The sequence below is a fragment of the Hyalella azteca genome, unplaced genomic scaffold, assembly GCF_000764305.2.
Source record: "Hyalella azteca isolate HAZT.00-mixed unplaced genomic scaffold, Hazt_2.0.2 contig9044, whole genome shotgun sequence".
Classification (NCBI taxonomy): domain Eukaryota; kingdom Metazoa; phylum Arthropoda; class Malacostraca; order Amphipoda; family Hyalellidae; genus Hyalella; species Hyalella azteca.
Genome location: NW_025939124.1, coordinates 409,745 through 422,372, shown reverse-complemented (window position 1 = coordinate 422,372; position 12,628 = coordinate 409,745). Strand labels below are relative to the sequence as shown.

Sequence of the window (12,628 nt, the reverse complement as noted above, 5' to 3'; positions counted from 1 at the left end):
ATTAAATAAAGATACATAATATTTGTTTGAAGTTCCAAATCGAAAAATGATTTTTCCATTTCAATACGCCCGCAACATACATATACTGGACCGATAGATAAAACGCAATTTCTAAAGAATTGCTTTGAGTGTAAAACTTCCTGCAAATAATGTGAAACTTACTTGCCTACCAAGAACTTGTACAAAACCTACGCCGAAATCTAGTATCTAAGTCTGTTAAAATAATCACGTACGATAAAAAAACAAGCCACCACCGTAATGCTGAACTGATGATTAATCGCCTCCATTTATTGTTATTGGCACCTTCAGCTTCGCGTTTCAGGAAGAATTAGCATTAACAAGGTATTAAAGTCATAATTTACTTCAGGAAGAAAAAACGTCAAATTGCAAGGAAGCCCAGAGGCGTCACAAGTGAAGATGAAAAAACAGCACGGATTCATAAGAAGAAAGCAACAGTCATAATGTGTGCGGTGTGTGAGTAATAATAGTTCTAGAAATGAAATGTAAAGGGTACACATTGATAGGAATAAAACAATATAAATTACATATATCTAGAAAATATATGGAGATTCAATAAATTATAATGACGATACTTACACCCCGGGGTAAACAATGTTATTCTATGAAATGTTCGTCAAAATTGACCAGAAGCAATTATTGACGCATCAGCAATATTGGTTCAAATTACATATGTGTATACACAGAAGGACATATTCATACTAACTGCAATGTAAATAGTCATGTACTATTGATGCGCTCGTAACTCGCTTTGGGGCGTATAGAAATCACAAAAAAAATAATTATAAAGTATAAATAAATGAGAAAACAAATTTAAAAATAAAAATCCGAGCAAGGATTAACGTCTCTTTATTGATTTCTTCTGTTGCAGCAGGTAATGACAAATTTTTGCTGAACTCTCAACACTTTACAAAGACACACATACGATCAGGGTAAGTTATTCCGTAACAGGCTGGCAGGGCAAACAACCATACTGATGACCTGCAGCATTCGACTCTGAATAAGAACTTCCTCAATAATTATCAGGAAACAAATAAAATAAAACGTGCTAAAATACGTACAATTAAAAACATTTTTACACTTTTTAATAGTTTGAACGCTCAGGGATTTCACCAGCCCGTGGGCCCAGAGATCCCCTCTGGGGCGCACCAATTCGCTGGTTCCAAACATTATTGTTTCCTTCGATAACTTGAATAAATTAAAATACAATAATATTACTTTCAACACAGACCTTGTACTGAAAGCTTCAGTCCAATTGCACACACCAGCATCGAGTATTTAATTCATTGTGAGATACAAGTATTTTTGTGATAACACTAATTAGAGAGTAAACAACTAATAAAAATGCACATCCCCCCCCCCCGGATATACTTTAGGATCGTAGCTCGGCTAAAACACAACAGAGGCCGTAGAAGAAACTTTGCAATATTCCACATCACTCTTAACAGGTGTATCAGATACAAGCTTATCACTAATTTGTTCAAAATAAATTCTAAATAGACAGTAACTGCACGAAGTACATATAATATCAAGTCAAATATATGATAACAGTTGCATGTGATGATCAACTTCGATGCTGAATGTCTCATGTGTAAGCCGTAAGGAAATATTTTTCTCTTGCAAAAATATTAGCAACGGCGGAAGTGGATCGTATGCAGACTAACCATAATCTCAACATTGTTTGAGCCTAAAAATTGAATAGAACATCGGAAATGCATGTAAATTAAACCATATATAAAAGTTTAATTGTAGCCATTTGCTGCCGTCTATTGCATGATTACCATCTTATCAAAAGAAACAGCAAAATTGTATTCAGGACTCGGCGTTGCCATACTTGCGGCTCAAGCTCTCCATGAACTCCTTCTTAAGCACCTTCACGCAGCTGAAAAACAAGATCGTCCATGATAAGGATTCTCAGGAACAACTTATAAGCAGTGATTGCGAAAAGAACTTTATGCTAGTAGGGTAAAAAAATCATTCTTCATTCGGATCGCTGAAATCCTCTTTAGGGGGCCAGCGTTATAATTGGATCAAATTCGTTTTACGCATAATGTATTCATAAGCATACATGTATACGTCATATACAAGAACCCGTAACATATTCAAAAGAAGGAAACTTCCTTCCAATGAAGTAAACTTACAACTTGTACTGAGGTGAGGTCCTGAACTTGGCGATGTCGAAGCTGGGCGCGTGCGGAGTGTGGATTATGAAGGCGTTGGGCAACACCAGGAACTCGTAGCCCAGCACGTGCAACTCCATGATGTGGGACACCTGCAACACGATGTGTTATACCTGCAACATGGTGTGGAACACCTGCAACACGATGTGTTACACCTGCAACATGATGTGTTATAAATGCAACATGATGTGGGGCACCAGCAACACGATAAGCTACACGTAATATAAGGTGGTAGTTTACAATCACAAAAAAATGCGTACTTTAAAAAACCTTTTTAAAAAACCACGTTTTTCTTGTGGACTAAAAAGTAGAAAATAAATTACCTAAAAAAACTTTTTTAAAAACACGTTTTTCTTGTGGACTAAAAAGTAGAAAATAAATTATGGCTCGCCCCAAAAAACGTGTGTCGGGCAGATTTATGGTTAAAGCGAAAAGCACACAACACACGAATTTTGGAAATTTGATGGTGAACGTACAGCCCGACCCACGTTTTTTGGGGCGAGCAATAATTTATTTTCTACTTTTTAGTCCACAAGAAAAACGTGGTTTTAAAATTTTTTTTAAGTATTTTATTTTCTCCTTTTTAGTCCGTTGCTACACATGAAAAACGTTGTTGCGAGCCAATTTACTTGACTTGACGTACGTATCGATGATACGCTGCGTATCATCGATATACGCAGTCTAAACACAAATATCCTCTCGAGGATGACGTGCATTAAAGGTTCCCAACCCCTGCTTGTGAGTTTTAGAGTTTATAACTACAGCACAAAGGTCAGCCATCCTACATAATATTCATTTTATTTCAGTTTGCCACGCAAATGCACGAAAGAAAATTCTTTTCGAAGTTCTGTAGAAAAATGTATTCGAGGGGATACATTGTTGTTCCCGTATTGCGTCCACAATTTCTCGGTCGACATTTCATTGAATAAATACGCCTGGAAACGTGCAACAAATTATTGATTATTGTATTGTCATCGGGAGCTGAGCTTCCCTAAAAGTTTCAGAGCGCTAGCTAGCGGGAAAGTTGGTGAAATATCGATTGCAAGATTTGATCATCACAAACAGACAGACAGACGGACACGAAAGCGAGCCAAGAAAAACGTGGTAAAAACATACTTTATTCCAACCAAATCCCACGAAGCGAGTGTCGTACAGTGGAACGTCCTTGTGCACTACGATGTACGGCTCGAAGTCCTCTTCCCATTGTACCTTTAATGAAGCAAAGAATTATTAGTAACAGAATATAAAATTTCATGTGTAACATTATGCGACGCTCATATCTCACTGACTAAAATCATGAGATAGTGGTGAAAGGCTTCATATCTATCGATTTAATAATAGCGATAAAACGCAATAAATAATAAACAAATGGTACAACAGAAATAGAATGAATAAAAATACATACAGACTCTACAGAACACGGACAATTAACATCACATGGATTTTTAGATGGCTTTTGCATAAACGTTTTAAAAGCAGATATTAACGCTAGGATTAGTCTAATTCCGGCATAATTATATTAATTACAAAATATAAATTTCGATGTCGGCAACAGAGCCGACGTTGTAAGGGGAACGTGAGGCCAGCTCACCCGGTACGGCGTTGTGGCGGTTCTCCACTTGGCGAAGTTGGTAGGCGCGTGACCTTTGGTCCAGATGTGGTACCTGGGCACCAACAACTTTATTATCTCCTTTGCAGACATTAAAACTATTGCTTTGCTTACAGAAATAATAACAAATGTCCCCCCTTTATTGCGTTATGACCTGGCGAGGAACACACATGATATATATAGATATATACTCAGATCAAAATATTACCACGGATGATACGTTTGTAGGGCAATCAGCTTATAAGAAATAACGCTAATAAAAAAGAAGCATTGTGAGCTAGTATCGAGTTATAAGCAATCGCACTATTTTATTATAGATACAAGAAAAAGGAAACCTTTTATAATGCCAGCAATAAACTTAAATGGAAGTGGTTTTATACATTATGTTTTTGTAATGCAATTTTTCGTATAAGATATAATGTACAAAGCTTATGTTCAAATGCATATAGGTAATGAAATTAGGTGAAAGGGCCCAGCCGTGACAATTTCCCACACACCACACACTCTCCTGAAGGTGAAGAGCTCCCCACACCACACACCTGGAGGTGAAGAGCTCCCCACACCACACACCTGAAGGTGAAAAGCTCCCCACACCACACACCTGAAGGTGAAAAGCTCCCCACACCACACACCTGAAGGTGAAGAGCTCTCCCCACACCACACACCTGAAGGTGAAGAGCTCCCCCATATCCAGTCCGTGGAGTAGTTCGGCTTTACTACGGGGGAAGGTGAGGCGGTAGCGTTGCGTCTCAAAAGCCGGCACTACGTATGCCTGAACAATACCAGTTTTCCCGTCACTCACAATACAACAAAATCAACAGCTAGTTTTACTGAAATTATGAAGCCTTGTTGAAAATCAACCCTTTCCTCCAAAAATAATTTGGATAGTTAGAACATGTTTCAAAAAACAGTAAACATCAGTTCAAGTATATCACCGCGAATTAAAGTATCAGTTAATTTATCAAAAAAATATCAACAAGATGTCTCATGTGGTTGTTGAACCTGAACAACTCAGTATATACCTACGGTATGCAGAAATGTACATTGCAATAGATTCGAACCAGAAAAAAATATTTTATATAGATTTCAAAAGGGAACAATTATTTATGAACCTTTTTCGAAGCTGCAAGTTCCCAGTATAGCCATAATATATTTATAATGTTAGTATTTGCCAGTGAGAAACACTGCCAAGACACACCGTTTTGTGGAAGCCTTGCGTGGCCTGTAGAGCGGCCAGGGAACGGCCGAGGTGTGCGTGCAGATCAAACATGGGCAGGAAGTCGATGTCGGTGAGGAACACAAAGGGCGTCTCCACCTGCTGCATTGCCACGTTCCGGAGGAAGTTCACCGGGTAGAAGTTCTGTCCATACAAAAGATATTAAGGATACCTTCAACAGGGAAAGGCCTGGATTATTTCTAGAGAGTTCACTTGTAGGCCTGAGTAGCAGTTTGGCTGTAAAACTGCATTCGTATGAAACAACTTGAGGCCCAGACCCAAATTGGGTTGTTGTTGTTGTTGGTTTCGACCGTCACGCACGCCGGGGGGGGGGGAGGCTCTGGTGGCGGGCGGGGGGCCGGAACCGGAAGAGGTGGGAGGCGGGCGAAGGCAGGGAGGGTGGCTAGGAAAGCCGCTACCTCCACGGGCCGCTACCTCCAACTCCAAATTGGGTAATCACAATATACTTTAACACAAAAAATAAGTGCATCAAACTCACAGCAGAAGATGCACTGCTTTGGTAAAGACATAACTACCTATTCTGTTGATGGTACCTAAAACTAGGACGATATTATTTAAAAAGAAAATTAGCACACGAGAGCCTCACTCCTTCTTTATAGACGACGTGGTATGCGACGTTGGAGCGCCCAGCGATAATTTCCGAAGTCTGAGTGTAGGCCAGGAACTGCTGCGCCTCCGCGTCTGATAAATACAGCGTCAGGCTCGCGGGACCTGCACATAGGATCTGCATCATCACTTCCGCGCCACACGGGCACTCAGCTCCTAACCATGTGTTGTGTGCAATGAGTTTTTTTATATACGTAATAAGCCATCTATTTTAGATTTTCCAACACTTGGTTGTGACATGGTTGTTCTGAATATTGACATTGCAGTTTTTCTCAGCACAACTCCTTGTGATACGTTTGGTTAACAGCGGTAGGTAACAGCAGGAGCCTTGAGAGGGCTACAAATCTTTCAACAAATTGAAATAAATGCAAAAATTCGGAATACAATTTCAACTGTGTGTCTATTGATAGAGACAATTTATTTATGAAAATTATGTTCAGTGTGTATACACTAAACTTACCAGCCCAATGCATCAGCAGCTGCTCTACCATCTGCAGTCTATCCATGGACAAAGTCGCCACGAGCGTCACGTCCACAGTCTGCTGTGGCGCATCATTTTCTCCTTCACCGCCGCCATGCTCATCCTGGCTGTCGTGGTCGCCGATGTCAAGGCCATCTTTGCCGTCGTGAATGCTACTGTCACGTCGATCTTTACCGTCGTCGTCGCCGATGCCACGTCCAACGTTACCATCGAGGTCCCCGAAACCATTTATCATGCCACGGCCGTGCCCTGCATCTTCGCGAGCACGGCCATCACTGCCGCCATGACTCCGTCGAGACGACGCAGGAGGCAGCGCTGCCGGATCAGGCGTACGCGGCGCAACGAAGAAGATATGCGTGCGATAGTTGGTGCGGCGTGCGCGGTGAAACTCGTAGCATTCGTCGTCGTCTTCGCTCAGCTGAAAAAATGCATCAGAGCTGAAAATATTCACTAACTAGTCCCAAGAATGTTGTAAAGCCAAAAATTCATTATATCTGTAAAGATAAAATAGGCCACCTGAACTTGCAATTGTGAGGCCTTGCCGGCGGTGGCGTTGCAGCCGAATAGCTCCCGCCTCAAGAGGTTGCCGTCATACTCGAGGAAGGTCAGATGCAGGCTCCGGAAAAACTCGATGTGTTTGTTGCGAACTTTGAGCTTCTGCGGAGAGTTCCAGTGGATAGCCTGCAGCAGCAGTGAGCAAACAAGCAGCAAATCAGTAACAAGCAGCGAATCAGTAACAAGCAGCAAATCAGTAACAAGATCAAGTAAGCAACAAGCAGCAAATCAGTAACATGCCGCAAATCAGTAACAAGCAGCAAATCAAAAACATGCATGACAGGCATTGATAGTTACGCTTCAAATTGCACTTTGAGCAAGCAAGAAAAAAAAACGGGACTTCATTTGCCAATGGTGCTTGACTTCTCGAAATATCATATATATCAAGCCATGAAACACTTGTTTGATTAGTATTGATAATAAATGTGAAGTTACTGAAAAATGAATCATGAATACAGAATTGTTTGATAAAAAATACATGATAGAAAATTCAGATGTTATAAAACTTAGTAGAATCTCAACAGAAAAATAGAAACGATTAAGACAGAGGGAACTGGTAAACGGACTTAAATATCAGTCAGGTAGAAATGATCACTAACTTTGATATCGGCGACCTCGAGATAGCAGGTCTCCGAGCGCGTGTTGTCCGACAGCTGAACGTTCCACTGGCACGGCAACTTGTACGCTATTTCAGGATGCTCCTAATAACAATTTTAATAAACAGAGTTGAGCGATGGCAGGGTGCAAGAGATTTCACACAAAGTCATGTAATATATAATCTGTCCCAACTAAATAAAGCAAAATTAGGCATTACAGACGTCGGCAGATGGTATAAAGAGAGATTACCTGTTGAAAAATAATGGCCATTAGACGTAAGAAATCGTTTGTCTAAATCAGACTTCAATTTCTCTGATACTGCAGCCCAACGTTTTTCTAATCTATACATCACATCTTGAAAGGAAGCGTTAAATCTTTGACGAATATACAGTAAATGCTTCAACCATACCGTACTTAATTTACAAAAGAAATTCACATCAGAAGTTTGCAATGCACAAACAAGTGATTAAGCGAAAAAAAACAGGAGAATAAACAGATTAAAAAGATGAATCTAGAATCCAAAAATTACTTGTATCAAATAAATAAGGAGCAGATATAAAAAAACTAATTCAGTATATAACTATTTCCACTGCATTGGTGAAAAACAGTAAGATATTGAAGCATAAACCTTGATTACGGCGTTGATAATATCCTGGTCAGCAAGCTGCGTGGCGAGCAGCGTAGTGAGGTGACGCTCCGCTGCCAGCCGCCACATCTGCGTCCAGTTGCTGGCCCGCAGCGCCCCTAGCCGCACCAGCATCACGCCAGTGTTGTACCTGCAATATGATGAGTATGGTACTACCTCTCTATGCATCACTGCAGGTACATCACGCCAGTGTTGTACCTGTATCACTGCAATATGGTGAGTATGGTACTACCTCTCAATGCATCATTTTATGGCACTAACATCACATGCGTTTTGTACCTGTATCACCTGATGTAATCATATCCTTGGCACATAAGGAGGCAGTCTATAGAGTAACTCTAAATATTCAAGTCATTTTTTCATTCTATGCACGATTTAAAGCACATTATAGATAGGTATATTGAAATAATTGTTCATTTTGCAAATAATTTTTGATTAAAAACTACTATAGCACACAAAAATAATTGAACTCGTTTATGAGGATTTGTATTTATCTGGCAAGAATAAAAAAAACAGGTTTAACAGATATCAAAATGGAATACATAGAAAATGTTGTTGGCTTTAAGGATGAAGACCTAAATAAGATTTAAGCTCACCCTCTTCCAACAGCAGGCCATGGTCGGTGTGACTTCCACAGCTTGCCAAGATACCAGTCGCTCTGATTCTCCCCCAGACCAAACAGCTGATAAAAACCCTCAGTTAAACTGCCATGTCATCAAATAAAACAATATCTAAGTTGGGTATGCAGTTTAGTTCTAAATGACAAAAAAAAAAAAACAACCATGAAGTTTAATAGTTACATAATAGGAGTTACATGAAGTTTAATACCTATTGACATCATTGCAAAATTCCCGGAATGATGACTTACGAGTGACCGACCTGAAAACTGTATATTATTTTTAAATAAATCCCTTTCAATATTTGCAATGGTTGTATGGTTTAAGAATAGCTGGTTGACAATATTCACAGATTGAATAAGGATAAATATCAATGGGAATGTTCATTGCTAGAGAAAAGGGGGTTCAAAGCAATTTCTTTGCAATGAGCATGGTAATGCTCACTGCAAAGAAAATTAATGCGGGTTCTAAATGAGGCACAACAGACCTGTTGCGGCTTGAGCTTGGCAAAGTAGCTCCAAAGTTGAGCAATATCCGTGGCAACAGTGATGTCCGTATCAAGAACAATGACCTTATCCAGGGACCGCGGCAAAGCTTTGTTGAGAGTGAGCTTAACAAGGCCATACAGCGCAGAGTAGTGCTTGTTGGGTACCCAGGATATGAGGTCCGTTAGGGGGACGATGTCGTGGAAACTCACTGACACTGAAAAGGAGTACTGTTTTCAGAATAGATAATTTCGTCATCATTCTTCAAAAGCACATGTATAATCTAATACACAGTAAAAATGAGTTAGCCACATGATATTGGACTACTTTTGTTGTCAGAATTCTAGGTGCAAAATATAATAAAAAATGTTCAACTGATGGAATAATGATTTTGTCTCCACTTACAAGATTTAGTTACACTGCAGTTGTAGCAAAAGGTAAATGCATTTTTGAGGATATAAAGCCCTATTTAAGCTTGAGTTCAATGATTACTTATAATAACTTGAATATAATTAGTTATACAGCTACCGTGAGGAATATTCCAGGATGATAGCAGAGTGTGCAGCACAACACGTGCTTTATCGTCAACAATGAAGTGAAAGTGCAGGGGATTTCGGCGGAAGAAGAGCACACTTTTCAGCAGAGTCACCACTGAGCGTGATGAGTTGTATCCAGCACACACAATTGCTATGTGAAGGACTTTGCACTTGCTTACAATTCCTTTCTGCAAATTTAAAACAAAGTTTTAGCTAATCAGTTATCACTTAGGTATATAATTCTTAAAGCCAAATAAACATTTAGAAATGAATTTAATGAGAAATTTCACAAAAACATAACATCATAAAAGTTGCCAGATTTCATTCAATTTATTCAATCAGTTAACTTGAACACAACAAAACATTTTCTTCATCACCTCATCCTTGAATATTTACTAAATTACATAATGAGTTATAAAAATAAGTCTCATAAGTGTCTGGTATGGAACACATTGAAGTATATACAACCGTGTCTGGTACAGAACAAATTGAAGTATATACAATCATGTCTGGTATGGAACAAATTGAAGTATATAACATCACGTCTGGTTTGGAACAAATTGAAGTATATACCATCATGTCTGGTATGGAACAAATTGAAGTATATACCATCATGTCTGGTATGGAACAGATTGAAGTATATACCATCGTGTCTGGTATGGAAAAAATTGAAGGATATACCATCGTGTCTGGTATGGAGCAAATTGAAGTATATACCATCGTGTCTGGTATGGAAATACTTGAAGGATATACCATCAAACTCAGCTCTAAGCTTGAGCATTTGTAAAGTCACTACAACAGGTGTACAATTGATATTGTACAAATCAGTGAAATCTGGCATAAATAAGATCTAAAAAAAACACACAGAATGGGAAAAGTAATACATTATCTTTGCAAGGGACACCCAGGGCATCCAAATTATTTCTTCTTCTTCCTTTGCCTCCATTAGGATGAAGTTTGGTTCTCAATGTATCACTCGTCACATCAAAAGAAGAAGCTTCTTCCAAGACTGCAGCACTCACATCATCGTCTTGTTGCTCCCTTAAATGTAGAGATATTTCATTACAGAATGTGTTCAACACATGAAAAAAGATGAGGCAAAACACCCCCAGATTTCCTTCCAAGTCAGAAAATATTGATCGGCTAAATTGGGATTAGTTTTAATTTTGAGTTCTCATCAAATGCCTCATTCAAAAAATGTAAATTTATAAATAAATTTAATTTTGTTTGATACATAACTTTTTTTTTAAATGATATGATAGACTGATATCATAGAAATTTCCACAAGCAGTAAAATCTCATGTTCAAAACTTATTCATGTGTATGAAAAAAATTTGCCTCAAGCCTAAAGCTATGTATAGGTATAGTTATTGGTTATGTGAATTTTTATTAAATCAATGCATAGCAGGTTAAAAATCTAGAAAAGAAAAATCTTCAAATGATGTGCTAAGAAATTTTCATAAATGAATGTACATTACCTTGCAGATGTGCTCCATGCATTTAAAAGCTCAGACTGAGAGACCAAGAGATGCTTGCGCAGCAGCTGCACCTGCTGCTCACTTTCCCTCAAGCGCCCTACGAGTCTCACTTCCCTTGGACTGAATCCAAGCAAACTACTTGGGTCATGATAACCTGAAATTTGAGAAAATTTCAATGATAGAGAAAAAGGAACTATGAGACAATTTTCTGGAAAGAAAATCAATTTTAAATTGTCAAGGATGATGGAAAAAAGTAACCTATTGATTATTATCATAACATTTTGAGGATACTTGGTAAAGAGAAGCAGGGAAAATGAGACTGGCAGGGTATATATATATCAGTTCATCATTCTAATGGGATGAAAAGGTTTATGCAAACTGTGTATAACTATACAACCAGAAAACTGGCATGTAAACTCAAGCTATGATGCTTGCTTATCATGAGCTGCTATCAGTTGTAGTATTCAAGTGTTTAGCTTTTATCAAATTTATACTGATTATGTTTTTTCTATTTTCATGATCAACAGTGCAAAGACATCAGCTGTCATATTGTAAAATATTGTATTCCTTACCATCAAGATGATCAATAATAAGTAGTGCAAATATGGCACCTAACAGGATGCCAGCCAACAGTCCACAGCACCATCGTCGAGTGTGGACGAATCTCACACTCAACACACGATCTCGATGACGACCAATGATGGAAAACTTTTGAGGCCTGCACACAAGAACTATTCATGGCATCTCTGGAAGAAATTCAATTTTGTTTATGAGAATAAGTCTTGACATGTGAACAAGTATCAAAATATGTAGGTATTATAATGAAACTGAAGTTAGGAAGTATAAATGAAGTTCGGAATCTGACTAGTATTATACAGTGCTGTTTTTAGTGATGAGCCACTATGTAAATGCAGTAAATGCTAAGTATTGACTTAAGCTGCTTTGAAGGACCAACAGATGAATCATCTCCTATCCTATTATTAATAAAACTTAATAATTAAATGGCATTCTAATACATGACATTGACGATACAAGACCAGTTAAATAGAATTTTACAATTTTGATATTTATTTTGTCCAACTCAAGAGCCAAGAGGGTTAGTGTGTGTTGGGTTTGCTTTTATAGAATCCCTTGCCAAATAAAGCAGGTTTTGTTATTGTGTTATTTTTGCAATTGGTTTCTTGGATGTCTGATGTCTCATCCTTCACAAAGTCACTCATAGTACAAATGGCACTTATGACAGTATGACACTATGACTCTGCATGTGCATACCTAGTAATCATAGTGACAAACCAAAGATTTTTTTAATCATTTCATTTCTAATTAGTAGTACCTGAGTCCTGATTTACTCAAGATTTAAACCAACTTCTTATGTAATATGTACCAAAGATTGATGCTGGTCTTGCTGGACTATTATTGCTGGTATTCATAATACCTTTCTGGTCTACTTATAGGACTCAAAATGAACTTGAGCCTTGAGGGATAGCTTAAAGGCTAAAAAACTCTCTGGCCTCTGCTTTGCCACTTGTCTCAGTTGTCTGTGCTGTGAGCTGTGACAGACTGACAGTGTGAAACAATCACAC

The 12,628-nt window shown here is 38.5% G+C and overlaps 1 protein-coding gene across 1 annotated transcript; it reads right to left on the bottom strand.

The window, feature by feature from the left end:
- Positions 1–345: 345 nt before the first annotated feature.
- On the bottom strand, positions 346–12,265 carry LOC108665170 (xylosyl- and glucuronyltransferase LARGE1-like). The gene is made up of 18 exons (XM_018151898.1): positions 12,262–12,265; positions 11,618–11,776; positions 11,046–11,199; positions 10,452–10,608; positions 9,560–9,755; positions 9,034–9,248; positions 8,526–8,611; positions 7,912–8,059; positions 7,286–7,387; positions 6,648–6,812; positions 6,111–6,549; positions 5,631–5,755; positions 5,006–5,167; positions 4,473–4,579; positions 3,790–3,862; positions 3,315–3,407; positions 2,160–2,290; positions 346–1,900 (listed from the first exon to the last, which is right to left on the bottom strand). The coding sequence occupies exons 1-18, from the start codon at positions 12,263–12,265 to the stop codon at positions 1,831–1,833; spliced, it is 2,586 nt and encodes an 861-aa protein (XP_018007387.1). The 3' UTR covers positions 346–1,830.
- Between the last annotated feature and the right edge of the window lie 363 nt (positions 12,266–12,628).

Excerpts from the sequence above, each read along its gene's own strand:
- LOC108665170 (XM_018151898.1), bottom strand. Across the intron at positions 6,813-7,285 it reads TCGAGGTCGCCGATATCAAA|GCTATCCACTGGAACTCTCC; the intron begins GTTAGTGATCAT and ends CTGCTGCTGCAG. Across the intron at positions 4,580-5,005 it reads CGCAAGGCTTCCACAAAACG|GCATACGTAGTGCCGGCTTT; the intron begins GTGTGTCTTGGC and ends GGTATTGTTCAG.